General features: G+C 40.2%; 1 protein-coding gene across 2 annotated transcripts in view; it reads left to right on the plus strand.

The window, feature by feature from the left end:
• Positions 1-17,269, plus strand: part of JAK2 (Janus kinase 2) — a 173,149-nt gene extending 155,880 nt beyond the window's left edge. For both annotated transcript variants that reach the window (XM_069961926.1, XM_069961927.1), the window contains 8 exons: positions 93-243; positions 355-491; positions 600-789; positions 4,539-4,663; positions 5,941-6,113; positions 7,219-7,336; positions 10,318-10,431; positions 12,196-17,269. In XM_069961926.1, the coding sequence (XP_069818027.1) occupies positions 93-243; positions 355-491; positions 600-789; positions 4,539-4,663; positions 5,941-6,113; positions 7,219-7,336; positions 10,318-10,431; positions 12,196-12,303 (1,116 nt within the window). In that variant the 3' untranslated portion in view covers positions 12,304-17,269. The remainder of the gene's footprint in view (positions 1-92; positions 244-354; positions 492-599; positions 790-4,538; positions 4,664-5,940; positions 6,114-7,218; positions 7,337-10,317; positions 10,432-12,195) is intronic.
• The last annotated feature ends 6,209 nt before the right edge of the window (positions 17,270-23,478 follow it).

Here is a 23,478-nt window from a genome sequence, read left to right on the forward strand (position 1 = left end):
GCAAATCTTTGACTATGCCATAAATGTCTCATATGGGAATACCCTTTCAAGAATTTGACATGACATTTTACAGTTATTTTGTTTTGTCTTAGAAATTGCAGTTTTATGAAGATCGACATCAGCTACCCACACCAAAATGGATTGAGCTTGCAAACCTCATCAACAGTTGCATGGACTATGAGCCAGATTTCCGGCCATCATTTCGAGCAGTTATCAGAGAACTTAACGGCTTGTTCACTCCAGGTAGAAATCTTTCGACCTAATGTAGATAAAATAAACCAACAGTTTGCTTGTTTATTTTATTTTTTGTCTTTCTCACAGTTATATGATGGTATGCTTTGTGTGTTTCCTCAGACTATGAGCTGCTGGCAGAAAGTGATTTACTTCCTAATATGAGGGTTGGAGCATTTGGCTTTTCTGGAGGATTTGAAGATCGTGATCCAACACATTTTGAGGAAAGACATCTCAAATTCCTGCAGCAACTTGGCAAGGTACACTTTTATATATGAATTCACAGTCTTGTTTTCTTATTAGATCTATTTGAACAAAATATTGTAGGTAAATAGTCACATGGATGATACCTGGTTTAACTTTTTTAGGGCAACTTTGGAAGTGTTGAACTGTGCCGATACGATCCATTGCAAGACAACACTGGTGAAGTTGTAGCTGTGAAGAAGCTCCAGCATAGCACTGAAGAATACCTGAGAGATTTTGAAAGGGAGATTGAAATTTTGAAATCTCTTCAGCATGAAAACATTGTAAAATACAAGGGAGTTTGTTACAGTGCAGGTGAGTCCATTTAGAAGAGAGTGTTCAAAAACGTGTTATCAGCATTTCTCTGACTGTCTTTTTGGGGCAAAGCTCATAAAAAAAGACAAAGCAGAAGCATTGGACAATTTATCTGTGTATGCTTGTTTCTAGTTCAATTCCTGTTCCCCTTCTGTACTGTTGCATATAAATATTTATTAACTAGAAGTGGGTAAGTCTGCCTAGCTGACTTATATTTACAGTGCTCCTTGCTGTAGCTGCCATACAGCCAGCCTCTCACACTACAACAACCAGGGTTGGAGCTTGCCCTGATCCAGGTTGTTGCATACCTTTAAATGCTGCCATGAACAGCGCATGTGGCATTTAGGTGGTTAACAGAGGAGAGGGGCACCCTCTGTTCTCTGTTGGCACCTTGCACTGTGGTCATTGGGTGCTGCTGGCTGTGATAGCAGCTAGGAGGCCTGACAACGACCTCTGGTCTGCACTCCATGGAAGCTGATCTGGTGCAGTAACACTGAAAGCATAATATATTACAGTACAGATCTGACATGTCATACTGGTAAAGCAAATGGGAAAAAGCACTGTTTTGCCCTTTCTTTTTTACTTCATACAACATGGCTTACCTGGAAGAGTGCCGCAAATGGTGTACAGATTTAGGGAAAATTGTATAGAAACTAGAAAATGTACCCGGCGCTGCCCGGGTATAAAGTGTCAGTGTGTTAGATTTGTTCTAAGGTGCCCAGGAGACCAAGCTAAAGGTATTGTTTCATCTGAGTTAATTAGTGGAATTAGTGTATACCTGTAGTGCATAGTTGGAGGGGTTCTGTATACCCACAATGTATAGTTTTTAGGGGTCTCGCATATCTGTAGTGTATAGTTGGGGGAGCTGTATACCTATAATGCATAGTTGGGGGGGTGGCTGTATACCTGTAGTGTATAGTTGAGGGAGGTCCTATATACCTGCAGTGTACAGTTGGTGAAGGTCCTGTATACCTGTACTGTATGGTTTGGGGGTCCTGTATACCTGTACTATATAGTTGGTGCTGTATATCTGTAATGTATAGTTGGTGGAGGTCTTGTATACCTGTAGTTTATAGTTTGAGGGTCCTGGATACCTGTAGTGTATAATTGGTGGAGGTCTTGTATACCTGTAGTATATAGTTCGGGGGTCCTGTATACCTGTAGTGAATAGATTGAGGGTCCTGTATAACTATAGTATAGAGTTGGTGGAGGTCCTGTATACCTGTAGTGTATAGTTTGGGGTCCTATATACCTGTATTATATAGCTGGTGGAGTTCCTGTATACCTGTAGTATATAGCTTTGGGGTCCTGTATACTTGTAGTATAGAGTTGGTAAAGGTGCTGTAGACCTGTATTATAGAGTTGGTGTAGGTCTTGTATACCTGTAGGGTATAGTTTTGAGGTCCTGTATACCTGTAGTGTATAGTTTGGGGTCTATATACCTGTAGTATATAGTTGGTGGAGTTCCTGTATACCTGTAGTGTATAGTTTTGGGGTCCTGTATACCTGTAGTGTATAGTTGTGGGTCCTGTATACCTGTAGTATATAGTTGGTGGAGGTCCTGTATACCTGAAGTATATAGTTGGTGGAGGTCCTGTATACCTGTAGTGTATAGTTTTGGGGTCCTTTATACCTGTAGTGTAAAGTTTTGGGTCCTGTATACCTGTAGTATATAGTTTTGTGGAGGTCCCGTGCACCTGTAGAGTATAGTTTTGGGGTCCTGTATACCTGTAGTGTCCTGTATACCTGCAGGGTTGTATTTACCCGTATGGTTATTCAGTCACAGTGTGTCGGTATTGGTCATGTCTGGTATGGCGGTGTTATCCAGTCACAGTATGGCGGTATTGGTCAGGTCTGGTGTGGTATTGGTCAGGTCTGGTATAGCGGTGTTATCCAGTCACAGTATGGCAGTATTGGTCAGGTCTGATATGATGGTGTTATCCAGTCACAGTATGGCAGTATTGGTCAGGTCTGGTGTGGCGGTGTTACCCAGTCACAGTTTGCCGGTATTGGTCAGGTCTGGTATGGCAGTGTTATCCAGTCACAGTATGGCGGTATTGGTCAGGTCTGGTATGACAGTGTTATCCAGCACAGTATAGCGGTATTGGTCAGGTCTGGTGTGGCGGTGTTATCCATTCACAGTATGGCGGTATTGGTCAGGTCTGATATGACAGCGTTATCCAGTCACAGTATGGCGGTATTGGTCAGGCATCCACCTTTTTGGGATGCTCAACCCCAGTCACATGATCTGTCTGATTAGTACTAACAGTTGGTTTTCACACACAGCAAGGGGGATTGTGGGAAAGTTTCTGAAACAGTAAGTAATCAGATGCAAAGGGAAGAAAAATGGTACAGGGATGTAAGCTTCTTTACTAAAAACGGCACATTGGTTCTCCTTTACGTACATACATATATACACTCACCGGCAACTTTATTAGGTACACCATGCTAGTAATGGGTTGGACCCCCTTTTGCCTTCAGAACTGCCTCAATTCTTCGTGGTATAGATTCAACAAGGTGCTGGAAGCATTCCTCAGAGATTTTGGTCCATATTGACATGACGGCATTACACAGTTGCCGCAGATTTGTCGGCTGCACATCCATGATGCGAATCTCCCGTTCCACCACATCCCAAAGATGCTCTATTGGATTGAGATCTGGTGACTGTGGAGGCCATTTGAGTACAGTGAACTCATTGTCATGTTCAAGAAACCAGTCTGAGATGATTCTAGCTTTATGACATGGCGCATTATCCTGCTGAAAGTAGCCATCAGATGTTGGGTACATTGTGGTCATAAAGGGATGGACATGGTCAGCAACAATACTCAGGTAGGCTGTGGCGTTGCAACGATGCTCAATTGCTACCAAGGGGCCCAAAGAGTGCCAAGAAAATATTCCCCACACCATGACACCACCACCACCAGCCTGAACCGTTGATACAAGGCAGGATGGATCCATGCTTTCATGTTGTTGATGCCAAATTCTGACCCTACCATCCGAATGTCGCAGCAGAAATCGAGACTCATCAGACCAGGCAACGTTTTTCCAATCTTCTACTGTCTAATTTCGATGAGCTTGTGCAAATTGTAGCCTCAGTTTCCTGTTCTTAGCTGAAAGGAGTGGCACCCGGTGTGGTCTTCTGCTGCTGTAGCCCATCTGCCTCAAAGTTCGACGTACTGTGCGTTCAGAGATGCTCTTCTGCCTACCTTGGTTGTAATGGTTGGCTATTTGAGTCACTGTTGCCTTTTTATGAGCTCAAACCAGTCTGCCCATTCTCCTCTGACCTCTGGCATCAACAAGGCATTTCCGCCCACAGAACTGCCGCTCACTGGATGTTTTTACTTTTTCGGACCATTCTCTGTAAACCCTAGAGATGGTTGTGCGTGAAAATCCCAGTAGATCAGAAGTTTCTGAAATACTCAGACCAGCCCTTCTGGCACCAACAACCATGCCACGTTCAAAGGCACTCAAATCGGCTTTCTTCCCCATACTGATGCTCGGTTTGAACTGCAGGAGATTGTCTTGACCATGTCTACATGCCTAAATGCACTGAGTTGCCGCCATGTGATTGGCTGATTAGAAATTAAGTGGTAACGTGCAGTTGGACAGGTGTACCTAATAAAGTGGCCGGTGAGTGTATATGTGTGGTACACATCTGGTTTTACCTTCTTTGCTTTGTAACACCACCCCTTTTAACCATATTGACCTTGCATTTTGCTTTCCTAACACATTTAAATTTAAATTTTAAGGGCGTCGAAATCTAAGATTGATAATGGAGTATTTACCATATGGAAGTTTACGAGACTATCTGCAAAAGAACAAAGAGAGACTGGACTTCAAAAAACTGTTGCAATATGCCACCCAGATATGCAAGGTAATAATAACAGTTCCAGTTCCATGTTATTGGGCTCACAATGTGAATCAGTGTGTTTTGGAGTGTGAGAGAGAACCAAAGTACCTGAAGAAAATAGGAGAACATACAAATTCAGTGCAGATGATGTGGAAGATTTATCAAGCTATTTTAAGATTTTCTTTGTTATTCATAAAAACCTGACCTAAATTGTTTTGTCTGGGATCAGGAAATATATTACCATTCCTAGCTTTCAGGCATTTCCTATGTAACTTCCAAGATAGTGTCATGGTTCCACCTGCACACACAATGATCACAATTTAGTTACCCCCACTGTTTGGGAAGTTACACAAGGATTACTGAAGAGCAAGGGATGGTAAATATCCCCTTCCTGGGCAACCGTAGTGATGGCTACCAGAAATTACTTTTGGACAGACCCTTTAAAGATTAAGTCAATATATTCTAGATATTGCTGTAATATACTTTTTAAGGTGTCCCCTTCTGTTGTTTTCATTGCCTCTCAGAACATCCATTTAGTATTGTTAGAGATATGGATAGGTTGGCGGCTTGAGCTTAGATGAGTCAGATGAAACGCTTATAAATGTATGGTCATGTACATGGGGATGAAAAATTCAGGTTGGGATTTTGTTCTAAATAGGAAAACACCGGGCAACACTGACATGGAAAAGGACATAGGAGTTTTAGTTGACAGTAAATTAACCAGTGTCAGACAGCTGTTGCCAAGGTACATAAAATGGTGTGCATCAAAATGAGTATAGATGCACATGTAAAGATTCAGTTCTATGACTATACAAATCGTTAGTCATACCGAACATAGAATACTGTGTACAGTTTGGGTACCAGTGTACAAGAAACACACAGAGTAGCTGGAAAGATTTCAAATACTAGAAACCCAAGTGATAAATGGAACAGGAGGACCACTATATCCAGAAAAAATATCAAAATTAAGATATTTAGTTTAGGAAAAAAAATGACTGAAGGGTGACCAAATCTGTTTACACCAATATATCTATTTTACACCAGCACACAAAGGAATTCTTTACTGTAAAAGCAGTAAGACTATGGATCTCAATGCCAGCGGAAGTGGTCATAGTAAAATTGGTCTGGAGGCATTAGACAATGCAGCAGTTTTTCTGATTGGAGTCAGGAAGGAATTTTTCTTCCTAAAATGAAATGCATTTTTAAGCTTATGGTGTATTCTTTACAATTATTTTAAATGGGTTGCAATCATTTTCATGAGTAAAAACATTATTTACTTATTTATCCCCCCCAATGTACAGGGCATGGAATATCTTACAGTCAAGAGGTACATTCATAGAGATTTGGCAACTAGGAATATTTTAGTTGAAAATGAAAACCGAGTGAAAATTGGGGACTTCGGATTGACAAAAGTGCTACCCCAAGACAAAGAGTATTACAAAGTTAAGGAGCCAGGTGAAAGTCCTATATTCTGGTAGGTGGTCATATGAAAATAACATAACTTTCTATGGCTACAACATTTAGATGCTGTAGATTCTTTTACCTTTTAAATTTTTATTTTCTTGTTCTAAATGTCACCATACACTTTATAATGATTGTATTAAAAGAGAAGTCCTGCGTCTTCTTTTATTTTAAAATCCGAAAATTATACAAAAAGTTTGTGACGACTACACTGAAACAATTTGATCCTCAATATACTATGCATTATGTTACTCTGTCACCATAAACAATATACTGGAAACCCACTTAAACAGTGTATACAAAAACCAACTTAAAGGCTCATATTTCCACATTAATAATTACCCTTTATTATTTGCAATTAAAAACGTAACAGTCAAAGAGGTAATTTGTGCTCAACGACAACCCAATACAGAAAATGACATTGCCGCCACAGAGTACATAGGATAAATAGACCTTTAATAATTGCTCTATGCCCTCTCTAGATGTAAACTGCAACAGTAATCATACTAGTCAATGGACATAGCAGTAATAAGCCCCTCAGTATGCAGCCCTGCACACCAATAGCAGTAATAAGCCCGTCATATCACGGTTATTAGAATTCCCGCATAGATGCAATAATATCTTAAAATGAAGTCTTACCCACGTTCAACTGGTGGGATGGCGTCTAGGTAGACATTTTCTACCTTAGGTAGTTGTGACGTCACGACTGGGGGGGGGTTGAGTTGCTAAATCCCGTACCTAGCTGCTTGACAGCCCGCCCAGCCAATCAGTGACCGAAGTGGCTTCCTGCCCCAGTCACTGACTGCCTGAACGGGCTCTCAATCAGCTGGATCATTAGGTCGCTGAGAAGTTGATTCCGGAGGCCGGTGGGGGTCCCAGAGGGGCGATCTGGTGCTGGACAGGGATGGGTGAGTAGTGGCGCTTGTTATGTTTCCCCCTTGCCCTTGCCTTTTCCAAAAATAATTGCAGCCCCAGACTTTATATCATGTAAAATTTTTAAATCTTTGTTTCCAAATCTCTTTGTAAACCACTGTTGTTTTGGTATAGTATGGCTTTTACATACTGTATTTTATATTTTTATTCTTGCACTGATTTAATTACCCATGTCATCCTCATAGGTATGCACCAGAAAGTTTGACCGAGAGCAAATTTTCTGTGGCATCAGATGTCTGGAGTTTTGGAGTTGTTCTCTATGAACTGTTTACATATAGTGAAAAAAACAAAAGCCCACCATCAGTAAGTATGCTATATAGTCTGTTGTAACCAATGTTTTTTTGTGAAGTTTGACTGCTGTAATATGCTGTACTACTGATGACATCCAACCTTTGTGATTTCTGTGCATGTTCATCAGACTGTCCTATATACTTCAAATAGAATTTGTCATCAGAAAAGGACTTCTTGCTTAAATCTATATATTTTTTTTACTTTTTCCAGCCAGATACTGGTATGTTCTTTCATTTCTAAACTGTTTCTATTTTCTGATTTGTAATTTAAAAAACATAAGTATATTTTAGCACATTTTGTGGGCAGCCATCTTGTCTGAACTGTTTAAGAGCATTTAGTGGAATCCTTTACAGTGGGCCCCATGGACATAGATAAAATTTAACGCCTCCAAACTGTATTCTTTGTATGGGACATATCTGTAAGCATGCTCTATGACCTGTGCAGAGGTCATTCTAAAGGGGAGGCAGAGTGGCCATTGTCATCTTTATTGACTGGTGTCACCTTTCTCTGTAATTATGAATTGATCACTTTCCAGCAATCTCATCCATATCATTGCTGACCAAATAGTCTTCGTCTAGTTTTGCGCTTAGTGATCAAACTAAAAACTGCAGGATTTCAAACATATTTTAAACTATGCATATTAAAATGAAAATGAGAAAAAAAATCGCCAAAAATTCTTTAAAAATATGGTTAACATAAAAACTTGATTTAAATAATCAGTTATTTTATGATTGTACATCCTCTGTAATAATTATTGATTATATGTTTTTCTAACTTCCATTTTACTCTCTGTATTTTAAAATAATCCTGAAATGGTGTATTTTTTTATTCTGGCCTTTAAGCCTAATAATAAGCCAACACTTTCTGTTCTGTAAAGGAAACTTTTCAGTAGTCTTAATTATCATCGCAGACAGGTTTCAGTGAAAGGTGACAACTATGTATAAGACAGAATCACTCTTCACTATAGGGAACGGTCAGCTTAGCTTCCCTCCCCTCTCTGCATTATTACAACTCCACAGGTTACAGAGCATGCCTACAAAATTCTTCCATACAAGATATGGTCACTCCAGTCTATTGTTCCCTATAGTCCATGGGGCTTGCTGTAAACAATCTTTGAAGAGGAACTATAGTCATGCCAAACACATTTAGTAGTTAACATTAAGTCATAGCTTAGGGTGCCTGGAATGTAAGGGCCCTATTACATGGAGAAATGTGCTGAAGTGGACTGATTCAGTAGATAATTGCTCTATGTGATAAAGAAAACAATTAGCCAAAGAAATGATCATTGGCTGAATGTCGTTTAAACCTGCTTAAAAATCATCGGCCATGCATCGCTACATGTACGCGGTCTCTTCAGTGACAGGCCGCTCAGCCAATCACTGGCTGTGGCACTGACCCATCTCAGCCAGTGATTGGCTGAACACCACTTCTTCTTTTACACAGGCTGATTATGAGCATTCTTACAATAATCGGCCTGTGAAAAAGGGATTTAAACTTGGGGAATACGGCTACCCCCTCACTACAGCAAACAATTACACAATATCTAATATAAGCCCAAACAAAGTACATACAATCTTAATCTCTGTGAAACACAATTTGTTCTGGGACCGTGCTTGTAATCTAAATCCACTCTTAAGCCAAAGCAAGTTTTCCCATACAAAATCACTGAATTGCAGACAATTGGTTCCACACCCCAAAAAAATTTTTTTATTCTGAATAGGATGTAGAACAGATGAAACAAACAGTGAGAAACAGCTGAATCTGTTATATTATAAGTTACAGAGTTAAGAGATAAATTGTTAGAAGAAAATCGTTATTGCGATCGCTTTAAGATCGCTTAAGCCCATCTCACACTTAGGGTGAATCTGTGAAAGACTGTTTAATTGAAGCAATCTGCGAATTTTCAGCGAACGACGATTTGAGTGCATGTTGAAAAATCATAATGAACAATTTCTCACTCGTCACTTCATTGTTCACTGTGTTTACACGCGCCGGTTATCACTAGTGCGATTTGTTATTGCGAAAATTCTAACGATAATCGCCATTAGTGCTTTCCTAACAGAGCACAGATTACAAGCATTTGTTATTAATTTGGGACGTTTATCCAACTGGCTAGAAGCCCTGTGACTCCCACGAGTATCGTCTTTATGGTTTCATCACTATGGCAACAGTTTATGGGGCTGAATGTCCTGTTAAAACACTAAATATATTTGTTGTTCATAGAACTTACTCAGCTGACTCCTTATCATTATACCAAGTGAATGCTTATATGATCAATTGTTATTGGGAGGAGAATGCTGAAAAATACATTGTATTGGAAGCATAATACTACATGAATAAGGCAGGTGTAAGGGTTAGGGTATGTTCACACTGGGTAAATCAGGCGGAATTCCAGGGCAGAACTCCACCTGTGTCAGTTTGCCATAGCCCGATTTTGGGAGAGCGCGCGCCCCTTCGCTGCCGCAGCTCAAAGAAGTAACATGTTACTTCTTTGACCGGAGAGGAGAGGGAGCGTGCGCCCTCATATTCACTTACAGCAGCTCACTGAGCACAGCGGGATTCCGCGGCGGAGAGGTCCTTAAATTGCGTCCGTTGAGCTACTCTCCCTGTCTCAGTCCGCTGCTGTTAGACATGCCCCCTTGTGATGAGGCAGGGAGAGGAGGTTCAACAGACACTAGGACCCGGCTTAGTCAAACAGTGATAAAAGCACACAGGAAAACTGGAGTGACAGTGTTAATCCCCCCCCCCCCCCCCCTTGTTTGTGGCAAAGTCAGAGTTGAGGCTGGATAAAGACAGCCAGCATCCTGCTTCATTTCTTAAGTGAGCAGTTTGGTACTATAAATGTATGAAGAAAGATTTTATTTGTACGCAGAAGCATGCATAGAATAGAATAACAAATTGGTTATTTTTCGGGAAGTTTCTTTGCCTTAACCTTCTATATGCTTTCTCTTCTACAATAGCATGTCTACAGACTTTTTTTTTGTCATTTACAGGAGTTCATGAGGATGATTGGCAATGATAAACAGGGGCAAATGATTGTATTCCACCTAATAGAGCTGCTAAAGAATAATGGAAGACTGCCACAACCAGAAGGGTGTCCTAGTGAGGTACTGCAGTTGTGTCTACTAGTTATGACAAGTTTACTGTTACTAATTGCCGCAGTGTTAATCTGTGAGGCCACTGAAATATAAAACTGACACATTATATGTGTTCTTTTTAGTTATTTGTGAAAAAACTGCAGTTCTGACAGTGTTTTGTGGTTTATAGTTACACCATTAAGGTGTGTTCACACTGAGTAATTTAGGCGGAATTCCGCACGGGCACTTTCCGCTGTGGAATCCTGCCTGTCTCAGTGTGTCATAGCCCATCTATGGGAGAACGTGCGCTCCTCTGCTGCCTCCGCTCAAAGAAGTGACATACAGCAGCTGATAAGCAATTGAATTAAAATAGATGTAAGTTACAAATCTATATAACTTTCTCACATCAGTTGATTTGAAAGAAAAAAAAAAATCACTGGAATACCCCTTAAATGGTAGCAGGGGTATATAAAAAAAATTGTAGGATGGGAGGGGAAAATGGAATATTTTTTTTTGTTTAATTTAGTTCAGTAAAAATGACTGTCGAACAGTATGATTAAAGTGATATCAAATTTATAGTTCTTGTTTTTCATCGTAAAACAGCATTCAAGTTTTCAGCACCCTATTCTGAGATCCATGATGATTTTTTGCAGAATGAGATACCATCTTGGGGTACATAGAACTTTGTCTTTTGTGTGGGAGACAAAGTAACTAGAAATCAGCAACAGAGGCATTTTTCTCTGATAACTGTTATTAACTGATTGCACCAACAAGAGTGTGCTCCATACTCCGCACCGCTGCTACAATGTAATAATACAGCATGGTGTGTTAAGGTGTTTAAAATAAATTTTTTATGACACCATTTTCAACATTTACATTTTTTGTTGATTAAGCTGTAAGAGTGCTTTGTGTTTGTGGGATGAGTAGTTGTAGGTTTTATTTGTGCAGTGTTGATTGTGTTCTTATTACATTTTTGGGAGGTTGAGTAAGCATAAAACAGCAGTCCTTTTTCCCTGCCTAATCCCATTCAGGCTGTGCCTTTGTTTGCTACTTCCTGCTGATGTCTTAACATGCAGGAAGTCCCCGCTTAGCTAGTTGCTTGGAGCGGAAGGGGTGCGCCTCAGCCAATGATTGGTTGAGACGCACTTACCCCTTTTAAAACATTTTCTTTAGCTGGTAAACCCCTTCAGATTTGTGTACCAGGCAAACATTGTACACTGAGTAAGAATTTCTTTCAGGAAGCCTCAATTTCATCTCCCCCATCATTGCCAGCTTTTACCAAATACAGCTTGGGTGAAAAGTGAGAAAGTTGTATTCCTTTCCTATGGCTAACCAGTAGTAGAAACTGGCTTGGACTAGGCCAGTGGTGCAGAGCAGAAAGAGTTCTTCCTTTGCAGGGTGCAGATGATGAGTATATCTCCAGAGAGTAAGGACATTGACTACTATTGTATAGGCCATAGGCATGTCTTTACTCTCTGGAGATATACTCATCATCTGCACCCTCCAAAGGAAGAACACTGCCCGTTGGTATTCTTCCAGGGGCAGCGGTGATCCACCTATAAGTGCTTTATAGTGTTATATCTATCTCTTAGCACAACCCTAAAAGGTGAGTGTGATCTAGTTGGGCCTTATACACACAGCACTGTGATCATCTGCAGTTACTGCACTAGGGAGCGCCCCTGTCTCTTTATCTTCCAAACTATGGCTGAGCAGGCGTCTGCGTTATAAATTGGGGATACTTTAGCTAAGCATTGCATGCATTAAAGGTGACGTTTTCCTTTTTATTTTCCACAGATTTATCTCATCATGATCGAGTGCTGGAATAATAATATCAACCAACGTCCTTCCTTTAAAGATCTCACTGTAAAAGTTGAACGAACACGGGATTCTATGGGAGTATGAGGGCTGCACATGTGGACTCTTGCTTTGAAATGTGAACATCAAACAATGACATGAACAGTTTTTGTGCTAGCCCAAGTTTGCTTGTACACTGCAAATGAATGGACTTAGCTGGGGCATCTCGTTCATTTCCTAAAGCAAAACAGCCAGTGAAGACGTGAAAAATATGATGAATGGACAATGCTGCACTCAAAGTGCAGGGATTTATGGATCTTCATGATCCATGAGGAGAGTTCTGAAATGCACAGAATATTTGTACAGTTAGTTACAGACTTTACATGACCTTTTCCAAGGGCTTTTGTTAATTCTAGCACACATTGAACATTTGAATATGTATATTGGTCGTTTTATGTACATTTGCTGAATAATAACATATTTAATACATTTTTCAACATATCTAGGTGTGTACCTACCCTACCCATTTTTTGTAGCAATATGGAACCTGAAACAAGGATAAGCTTTTCTATGAGTCATATTAAAGGGATCAAGCATCACCAGTTCACACTTCCCGAAGTGCTTTTAAAGAAATAGGGCAAACATACTGCCAAAAAGTAGCCGCATATAAATATTGTTACGTTCTCGTCTTGTAAGCCTGGCGATAAGTAATTTGCCTAATGTACAGATTTTTTTTTTTTATCCCAGACATAAGTTTCTGAATGTATGGCAATCTGCAACAATGTCAGCTTTGTGATCGCATAGACTGCAGTGGGCTGAACACCATGTTTTGGCTGTGACGATTGCATTAAAGTCGCTTTGGTGCTTTGCAGTCTTTATGAAACTTCAGCTCAAGTAAGTTGTCTGTACTTCATGTCTTCTGTACTACTTGTGGAATCAGGGGTAGTGCGGTGTTTAATATTTATTCACTAAATAACACACATTACACAGTTATACAACTTTGTAATGTGTGTTATTTAAGTGAATGGCCCCCGTCCCCGCGTTCCCCCCACCCCGGAAGTGTGGTGCGGTAAACTAACGTATTCACTGTCAACCTCGGCCGCCATCTTGGGTCGACGACGTCATCTTCGAGAGGCCGGCCGGACCGCTCCAGCAGTCCCTCATGCCGGCCCCCCTTTGCCGCGTCATCAGATGCTCAGCCGCGATTGGCTGAGCATAGTTATATGTATAACTTTGTAATGTGTGTTATTTAGTGAATAAATATTAAACGCCGCACTATCCCTTTAAGGGAACCTGTCACAATAATAATGCTATACATTTAACCAGTATCATGTTAAAAAGCAGGAAGAGTGGGGCAGGTTAATACACTACTCAGAAAAATTTAGGGATATTTGACTTGCAGGTGATATCTAATGTAAAACGTACTAATTTCATGCTACAGTGATATTATATCCCGAAAGTAGGGCATATAAGTAGAAACATGCAAAGGTGATTTCCTCATCTCAAACTATTGAAACAAAAGCCAACAGTGGTGTGTATAGCCCAACAAAAATGTCAATGTGTCAGTAACTTGTCATGTGCTCTTGAGCATCAATTACTACTTGACAATGACTTCTCATGCTGTTAACATTGAGGTTCTGGAGTATAGGGCTACATGTAGTGTTAAGCAGCCTTACTGAACTGTTTGGGCTCAGCAATATTCTCCAAACCCGATTGCTCAGCATGTGACTCCCGGCAGCTGGAGAAATTGCCTAGGGCTGTCAGGAAAACATGGATACATGTTTGAATGGCAAGCGCTTAAGTTTGGAGAACCTTGCCAAACCGGAACAGTTTGGCAAGTCTGCTCAACACTAGTTACAAGCCTCTACACAGTGACTGAGCTAATCCTATAGGTTTTCTATGGAGTTCAGGTCTGGAGAAAGTGCAGGCCACTCAATTTCAGGTACCCCAGTCTCATGCAGCTGTGTCCTAACAATACGACTTTGATGAGCTGGAGCATTGTCGTTCATGAAGATGAAATTAGACCTGTTTTGTTCATGCAGATGCACAATGACTGGATTAACAATGTTGTTCAAGTAGTATGGGCTTGTCACTGTACCAATCACAGAGTGAAGGGCAGTCCTGTATCAACTAGACACACCAGCAGCAAGTTGTGCAAATAATTGTGTCTGGGCACTACTAGCAATGAGGTAACTTGGACAGTATGAACTGCAGCTAGTATACACCCACATTGGCGGAGCTCACTCATCCACAGTAGTTCTTTGTATGTTGCTTGCATCCAAAAATGATGAAAGATGAGGCTCTCTCCATTTCGGAATCTTCATTAGCAGACAGTTTATTCAAATATGTGCAGGTAACAAGCATACAACCTTGTTACCTGCATATGTTTCAATAAACAGTCTGCTGTTGAAGATGACAAAAACGTTCAGAAACATTGAATAATTGGACATGTAGTTCATCTGTAAAGGTAAGAGTACATTTTAGGTTTAGCCTGAAATTTCACCCGCAAGCCAAATATCCTTAACTTTTTGTGAGTAGTGTATACAGCTTTGTGGGGAAAGATTAATTGTAATTTAATACTCATTTCAATCTCTGATTATTCTTGACTTAGAAATCCAGGGGATATAATCCATGATTTGACCGGCCTTCTGTATAGGTGTTCCTAAGATAGCTGTTCTAGAAAAACAGACCCACACCTAGAGTTGCGCTGCAGTACAACACATAACTAGTGGACAGATCCAGTTTTGTTTTTGGAAGAAAGTAGTGATGTTTTTCTAATCCAATAAACACCCATATTATCGCCTACTGGACTCCTAAGTCCAGAATGGTCTAAGGTTTAAATGAATAGATTCTTACAAGCTTGTATATCAATGTGCTTAGCTCATTTTGCATTTGAACACTGTGCATGCAGAATAGACTGCATTTTCAATGTGACTTTTAAAGGGGTTATCCAGAATTAGAAAAACATGGCTGCTTTATTCTAGAAAAAAAGCCGCTCTTCGTGTGTGGCTTTACAGCTCAATTCCATTGAAGTAAATGAAGTGGCATTGTAATACCACACATAACCTGAGGACAAGCGGGAACTGTTTTTGGAAAAAGCAGCTAGTTTTTCTAAGTCTATCATATCCAATGTTATAGCATGGGGAATCGCCTAAAAAAAATAGTTTTAATACTTCTTTTTAAAATCACTGGAGACTACTTTGTTCTGGTGTGTACTCATCAGAAGAAAGCCTTGTATTAAAGAGGTTGTTTGAGGATATTAAAGGGGTACTCTGTGCAGGGGCTTTTTTTAATTATATGCCCTGGGAAAGGTCATTTGAAAATAATAAAGTGCTCTTACCTCCCCTGCTCTCTCTGCACCGCCAGCATCTTACTGATCCGTCCTACTGTACGACTGCTTCCAGGAACACCCAGCCAGTTGGCGGCTACAGCGTTATACCACCTCAGTCGCTGATTGACTGGGTGGGCTTGCAACATCATGGCCCCAGGACCCAAAAAGCGGGGCGGATCCTAAGATACTGGTGATGCTGCAGGTAGGTACTGAAGGTAAGTGCTCTTAAATATTTTTAAACAACCTGTGCCCGTGTATATATTAAAAAGGCTTCCGCCCAGAGTACCTCTGTGATGTTAAAAAAGAGGGGGGGGAGGTGGCTATTTTGCATGGCCACATACTTAACATAAATAGGGCTTAGCTGCAATACCATAGAGAAATGTGATACTGTTTCCGAAAAAATAGCATACTTTTTTTTTCTTGCGTACAACCCTTTCAGTGTGTTTATTGATAACCATTGTGCCTTTTGTAAAATGTAAACTTTAAAGGAGTTATTCAGCATTAGATAAAGATAGCTGCTTTTTTCCAAAAATAGTGCTGTCCTCAGGTCCTGTGTGGTACTACAACATTGCTCCATTCACTTCAATGGAACTAAGCTGCACTACCACACACAAAGACATGAGTGGTGCTGTTTCGAAAAGAAAGCTGGTATGTTTTCTCTGATGCTGGATCACCCCTTTAACTGTTACACATCTACAGTCATAAAACAAGCACTGAAGCACCAGTAAAGTGACCTCGCCTATAGTTTGGGGAATGCTGCATGTGAAAGGCCAATCTCTAGTGTATATACAAACAATACACAATTTATATTTGGATCAAATGATCCAGATTCTGTGTACTGAAAATGTTGGAGATGAATTCGTTTAATAGCATGTTTGAATGCCATAGACTACTCGAGACCAGTGGATATTTTCCAGGATTGGACCTTAAAAGACATCTGTTCATTTTAATGCTGCCTTTTTCCTTTCCCCCAATAAATTCCTGTTATAAGCTGGTTGTTGCCTCCACATGCGCCATGTAAAGGTTGTTTTTTTTTTGTTTCATTATTACCTGCTATTACTATTTGTTATGAATTATAATGTTAATTTTATCTTATCTTTTCTGAATGCAGAAAGTAATATAAACAATGGATTTTATGGCTACCTCTAGGGACTGTTATATATAATTGTAAGACCAATTTTGACCCAATGCTAGATATACTCATTTATAAAAATGTGCGTAACATTAAAGGCCTGTTTGGGCTCTGTTTGCTTTCAGCATTCATATTTCAGCACTGCCCCCAAGCATACTGTATGCTTTAGAAGTATGCAACTATGTTCCCATTTTGTTGCATGTCTTCAATTGACTCTGATTGTACAAATAGTTGTATTGGCATGTTATGGGCCGACTACAAAGGATATCTAGGTCTTTATACAGCTTTGTGACGCTCTCCTCGGAGAGAAACATAACTCCTATGAGCTGAATATGCACACATTGAAAGTATACTTTGGAAACACATTCTCTAAGCCTAATATGAGCCTAACCTAACTTGTGTCACATCCCATTATGATTCTTACATTTCCTTGTAATAAAAATCATCATTATTGGCATTTGTAAACTTATAGTTGACCTTCTAACTGTTCAAGCACAATGCTGCCGCAGTTGAATTTACATTAGAAAATGGTCAATGTTCATTTGTAAGGCTGAAATGACCATCTAATCCAAGTAGCATTTTTTTTTTTAAACCACAGTGTATATGTATATGTATGTATATATATATGTGTGTATATATATATATATATATATATATATATATATATATATATATATATATATATATTATACACACACACATATTCAACTACAATTGCACAACTAACATTTTATTATCCATTGTTTGCTTGGAGAATAAAACATTCGGAAGGAACAAGGTTACTATAAAAGGGTTATTAGATTTTGAAAATTACTGGCCTGTCCTCAGGTAAGGTCATCCAAATTAGATTAGCTGTTTTGTGGCAATGCAAAACTCCAGCAAGCACTGCATCCTCTTCATCGTTTACATGTGCTTCTACTAGCACATACAATACTTTCATTGCAGCTGTGTCTCATTCACTTGAATCCCTTTAATGACTAATCAAAAAAATATAAACATAAAAATGAATTAAAACTCCATTATGTTGCCTTTTAGGCCTACTAGAAATTGGGGAAACATTAGTTCTTCAGTGGCCATGTTTGGGTCAATTTTTTTACAAAAGTAGTGCACCTATGCACTAAAAAATAACCCCGCAGTGAGTGTTTACAATTGAAGTCCAGCCCAGGTCATTGCTGAGGATGTAACCACAGTGCGGTCGCTTTTGTTTTTGAATATGGCAATTGTTCAGGATAATTTCTGCTGTTCTGCAGGCCTCCACTACAGCAACCAGAGCTAGAAGCACTTTATCTAATAGAGGAGGTGAAGAGGTGGGGCCTGTCCTAGATAGCATATCTGAAACCTTCATTACTAAATACAACTCCCAATGCCTTTTTACGTGGCATCACTTCCTGTTGATATTGGATTATGTTGAACAAATTTACATTCGCACCTTTATTCATCCTACAATATCCCTTATAAGATAAGTACAGCGTGTGACAGCAGTAGTTTATATATGGAACCCATCAATATGGAGGATTTAAAAATTAACAGCACTGTGTAACATCCTCCAGAAAATATGTCCACAAACTGGTCTCGTGTTTATTCATAGCAATTGGTAACAAAAGCCGATCATATACACAGCACTTTCTGTCTTACTATGAAGGGCATTTACTTTTGCAGTAGTAAACTGAAAATGACAGAATGATTCAGTATATGCACATGTACTGATGTCATCAATTACCTCAGAATTATTATTAATGTAATATTTAAGTTGTTAGAGGTGCCAGTATCTGAGTCTTTACCAGGATTTTATTGTATAGTGTTCATATTGCCTCATTTTTGGTGTATTGTCTTAGGTTTGAGTAATCCCACAACAGGATCTTCTGACATGTCCGATTCTTATTAGTCACTGGGACCCCACAGACGCCCTGAATATGCAGGTTCCGGTGTTCGTTTTTTAGTAGAGAGATGGCGGTGTTTTGTGGCCACCTTTCTATTAGAATGATTGGGTGTTTCAGAAATCTAACCGTGAGAATGCTCTTTTAAATCTTTTTACTGCTCTTGTCTGTACTTGTACATAGCTTGGCCTTGTTTTCCTCCAAATTACACATTTTGTTTCCATGCCTAGTCTGATCTGCTTCTGATTGTATTTTAAGGTGAAAAAGCAATTTCTATGTAAAACCGTGTAAAGAATGCATTTGTGAAACCTATTTTATGTATGTACAATATTACTCAGGGATGTGTAAATACTTCTATGTGATTTCAGATCTTCCAAAAGTAATAGAAGAAAATCAAGTGGCTTGTTCTTTATAAATATAAATTTTAGCAAACTGCAGTGAGTTTTTTTCCCCTCTTTTGTAAGTCAGAAGTGCATTTTAAGTTGTGTTTTTATTTCAGGAAGGAGGTCACTATTGGTTAAGCCGTGTTTTGTTATTTTATGCCACAGCTTTTGATTACTTTCTTTGAGACTGTATAAGCAAAAGACCTTTAGCGATTAATAAAAAAAACACCTTTTTTTAATAAATACCTTGTATGGATTTTAATCTGCCTTGGGCATCGCTGGAGCTGTTTATTGATATTCTTTGCCTGGTAATGTAAAATTGCAATTTGCTTCTTGCTATTCTGTTTATAGAGATTACTCATCAGAGTTTATTTGTAGAAAAATTCAGTTTGATGTTACAGGCTGACATAAGAACTTGACTGATGCCAAGTATTCCCCCACCCTTCTCTTTTGTTGGCACTGTAATAATCCAGCTGGGTTATGCAGGTCGGTCTCATTGCTAGGGATAAGCCACATAACTGCAGTGTTTTCTATGATCTTTGTCAGACAGCGCATCCCTAGCAATCTGTCTGTCTCCAGAAAATTGGTAACATTTACCTCACATATGTCCCTACCATGTTAATCATGTGTGAATTAAAGAAACTCTTTAAAACAATGAGCAGTCACCTCTTTTTAAAGCCTGTTTTTAAAAAATTCTGGTAAAATAAATTAGTAATATTTCCCACTCTTTCTAAACAATAAAAAACAATAAATCACTTCTAATGTACCAGAAGTATATTTATGCAGTACACTGAGGGTTTGGCGTTTTTTGGGCAAACTGTGGCGTTTTTCTGTCATATGCTATGTTTACATGTTTTCATCTCCTTTTTAAAATGACGTCCGTCATTTTAAATCTTAAATAACGGATGTTATTTAGCTGTCTGGCCTCCCCTTAGTGCAATGACTGGTGTTTGTACATTATTCAGGTTTGGCGTTACTAATTGGCCTTTGGATGTGGCTTAATTGAAAAGTCCATTGAATTCAATAGTAAAAAACGGAGAAAGAACGGTGACAAAGGAAAACTGCGTGTGAACAAGTAATAAAAAATGTCCGCTGTTTGCAAAAGACGTCCAAAAACTGATCATTGGACTTCCACCTTCCATTTCCCAATGCATTGCAGTCAGTTAAATCGCGGCAATAACAGAAGTTTTTTTGAATATCAAAATCGGCTGCCTTTTCTCTATTTTTGACGTTGTAGGAACATAGCCATAGACTTAAATGGTAGTCCTCAGCTCCACTAAAAAAAACACCATAGCCTATGCATATGGCGCTTTTCAGGGAGAAAAACGCCATTGTTTGGTCCACAGGGGGTTAAATGAACCCCTTATGGACCAGACTGTGCTAGGTTCCGGGGGGGACGGGGGAAGGTTAACATACCCTCTGGTCTTCTATCAGTCTTCTTCTGATCAGCGGCTGCAGCAGTGTCCCAGCTGCAGACGCTGATTCGCCAGCTCCATCTTTGAAGAGACGGAGCCTGGCACACTTCACTTGTAGTTCAGTGTGCCAGACTCTGCTGACGAGAAAAAAGGAGACAAGGGGCGCCTCTTGGTGCAATATTGACTAAGCAGCAATAGTTTGTATCGGGGTGCCAATAAGATAGCACTCACCTGGTTGAGTTGTGCAAAGAGATGCTGACATCTCATTGAGTGAATATCAATAGGGCCCCTCTTTTTTTCCCCCAGCACTACACCGATCCCAGCAAGTAAAAGGGGGCAATGTGATGGGTACTTTGTGACGTCAGTGTGGCCCCCATGGGGTTAAGTGAGGATGGCATGCATCCTCACTTTACCTCCTGGGGGCCACATTGTTCAGTCTGGCACACGAAGGATTAAGTGGACGCCATGCATCCTTACTTAACCCCTTGTGTGCCATACTGTAATGTACAGAACACCTGTAACAATGATGGGCGTTCTGCTCCTGGATTTTTTGTGTGTGTTTTTCCCTTTTGTTTTTCAGATATCTGTATCCAGAGGATTAAGTCGAATTCGCTGACCAGCGGTTTTCTTTCTTTTTTAAAAAAAAAAAAAAAATAGTAAAAGAGGGCTGTGGGGGTGTTCTTTAAAAAAAAAAAAAAAAAAAACTTTTTTCTATTGTGTTGTGTTTTTATTTTATTTCAGGCTTCATAATGGAAGCTGTCTGATATTATTACCCCACTACCCACCGCACCAGGGGTACTGGGAAGAGCTGGGTTACCAGTATCCCCGGAGCGTCAAATTTGGTGCACCTGGACTGGGTGGTAGTAGGCTGGTATTTTTAGGCTGGGGAGGGCCAGAAAAAATGTCCCTTCCCACCCTGGTACTACTAGGCTGCTGTTGTTTGAGTTTTAAACCGTGCTGAGTATAGAAATAGGGGGAACCCTTTGTTTGTTTGTTTTCTTTTAAAAACCATATAGGGTTCCCCCTTTTTCCACTACCAGCCAGGTTTAAAAACCTTACAGCAGCAAACCTGGCTGGTAGTGGAAAAAGGGGGAACCCTATACGGTTTTTAAAAGAAAACAAACAAACAAAGGGTTCCCCCTATTTCTATACTCAGCACGGTTTAAAACTCAAACAACAGCAGCCTAGTAGTATCAGGGTAGGACGGGACATTTTTTTTGGCCCTCCCCAGCCTAATAATTCCAACCTGTTTCCGCCCAGTCCAGGAGTGCCAAATTTGATGCCCCAGGACTACTGGTATCACGGCTCTTCCCAGTACCCCTGGTGTGGTATACTGGGGTAATAATATTAGGAGGGGGGGTTAGTGTTAGCCATTTTATAGTGGCTAGCACTAGGCCGTGGCTTACAAATGGATGCCATTTATCAGACAGCTTCCACTACTAATCCTGAATTTAAATAAAAATAAAACATGACACGATAGAGAAAAGTCTTTTATTTAAAAAAAAACAAAAAAAACAACACCTTTACACCCAGTGCTGGGTGGAGAAGGGGGCCCCCATTGATACTCACCCCGACGTCTTCTCTCTTTAGCAGAGCCTGGCACACAAGTGTACTGACCTACAAGTGTACTAGGCTCTGCCTTTTCAAAGATGGAGCCTCTAAATCGGTGGCTAAAGCTGGGACACAGCTGCAGCCGCTGATTGACTGAAATCACAATGCTCCAGTGTCATTTCAGCCAATCAGCGGCTGAAGCAGTGTCCCTGCCCAGCTAAAGAGTAGAACACTGGGAGAAGACTGCTCCAGCAAGGAAGGGGTCACTTAACCCCTTCCTTTCTAGAGCGGGTGCAATCTGGTTTGGCATTTTTACCCGAACACGAAGTTCAGTGTTAGGGTGCGTTCACACCTACAGGATCCGCAGCAGATTTGATGGTGCAGATTTGATGCTGTATTCAGTTATTTAAATGAAGTCTGCTGGGATCTGCAGCAGAAAATACACTGCGCATCTGGTAAGTGTGAACGTACCCTTAAAGTCCATGTTCGGGGAAGGCTGGGTTCACACTGCGTTTTTGCAATCCGTTTTTTGGAAAAAACAGATGGAAAAAACTGATGCTTTAGTGTGCATCCGTTTTTCCATTGACTTCCATTGTAAAAAACGGATCAAAACGGATCAATTTTTTTAACGGACACAAAAGTAGTGTCAGCTACGTTTTTGCGTCCGTCAAAAAAAAACTGATCCGTTTTGATCTGTTTTTTTTTACAATGGAAGTCAATGGAAAAACGGATCAAAACAGATGGACACAAATGCATTCGTTTTTTTCAGCCATTTGCAAAAAACGGATGAATAAAACGGATTGCAAAAATGCAGTGTGAACCCAGCCAAAGAATGCCCAAAGTCTCAAAGAGACTTTCAAACTGAGAGGCAAAAACGCCATGCATCTCATTGTGGGGTTTGTTTGGGTGTAAAAAAAAGTCACAAAAGACCTACAGTATGTGTGAGGGTACTCTGAAGCACTTATCAACATTGCTGACTTTTGTTACACTTTTTTTTTTTTTTTTTTTTTTTAACATTGCTATTAATACATTAAAACAACATCTGATATTGTCCCAAAATGATACAATGAGACACTGCTGCCAAAATTAGCACATTTTTCAAAAAATTTAAAAATATTAGTCCACACTGCTCACTCTTTTGATTAATGGGGTGACATGGCGAACCCAGCACAGCAGAGCTGACTGCTGGAAGGCGTGGGTCAGGCAAACATTTCTGGCGATAGGCGCCAATTTATTTGTGTTCTGGCACCTGTCAGGGTGGTATGGGTAATTGCAAACAGACAGGTAGACTTGGTCACACAGGTGCAGCAATTAGGAAAATTAGACAGACTGTGCCTTCAGAGCGCAGCAAGCTGCTGTTTGCCTGCTGGTGTGGAGAGAGATTAAAGGGGTACTCCGCTGGGGGGGGCATTTTTTTTCCTGTTACCGGGGAGGTGGGTAAGGGAAACGACGTCCACTCACCTCCCCGTTTCCAGCGGCGGGTCCTGCATTGCGACGCTCCGGTTCCCGGCCGCTTCCTGGTGTCTGACGCGGACCCAAGGCGATACGTCTCTGACAGTCCGTGAGAGAGGCGGGATCTGAGCTGACTTGAAAC

Source organism: Dendropsophus ebraccatus, chromosome 3 (genome assembly GCF_027789765.1).
Source record: "Dendropsophus ebraccatus isolate aDenEbr1 chromosome 3, aDenEbr1.pat, whole genome shotgun sequence".
In the NCBI taxonomy this organism is placed as follows: Eukaryota; Metazoa; Chordata; class Amphibia; order Anura; family Hylidae; genus Dendropsophus; species Dendropsophus ebraccatus.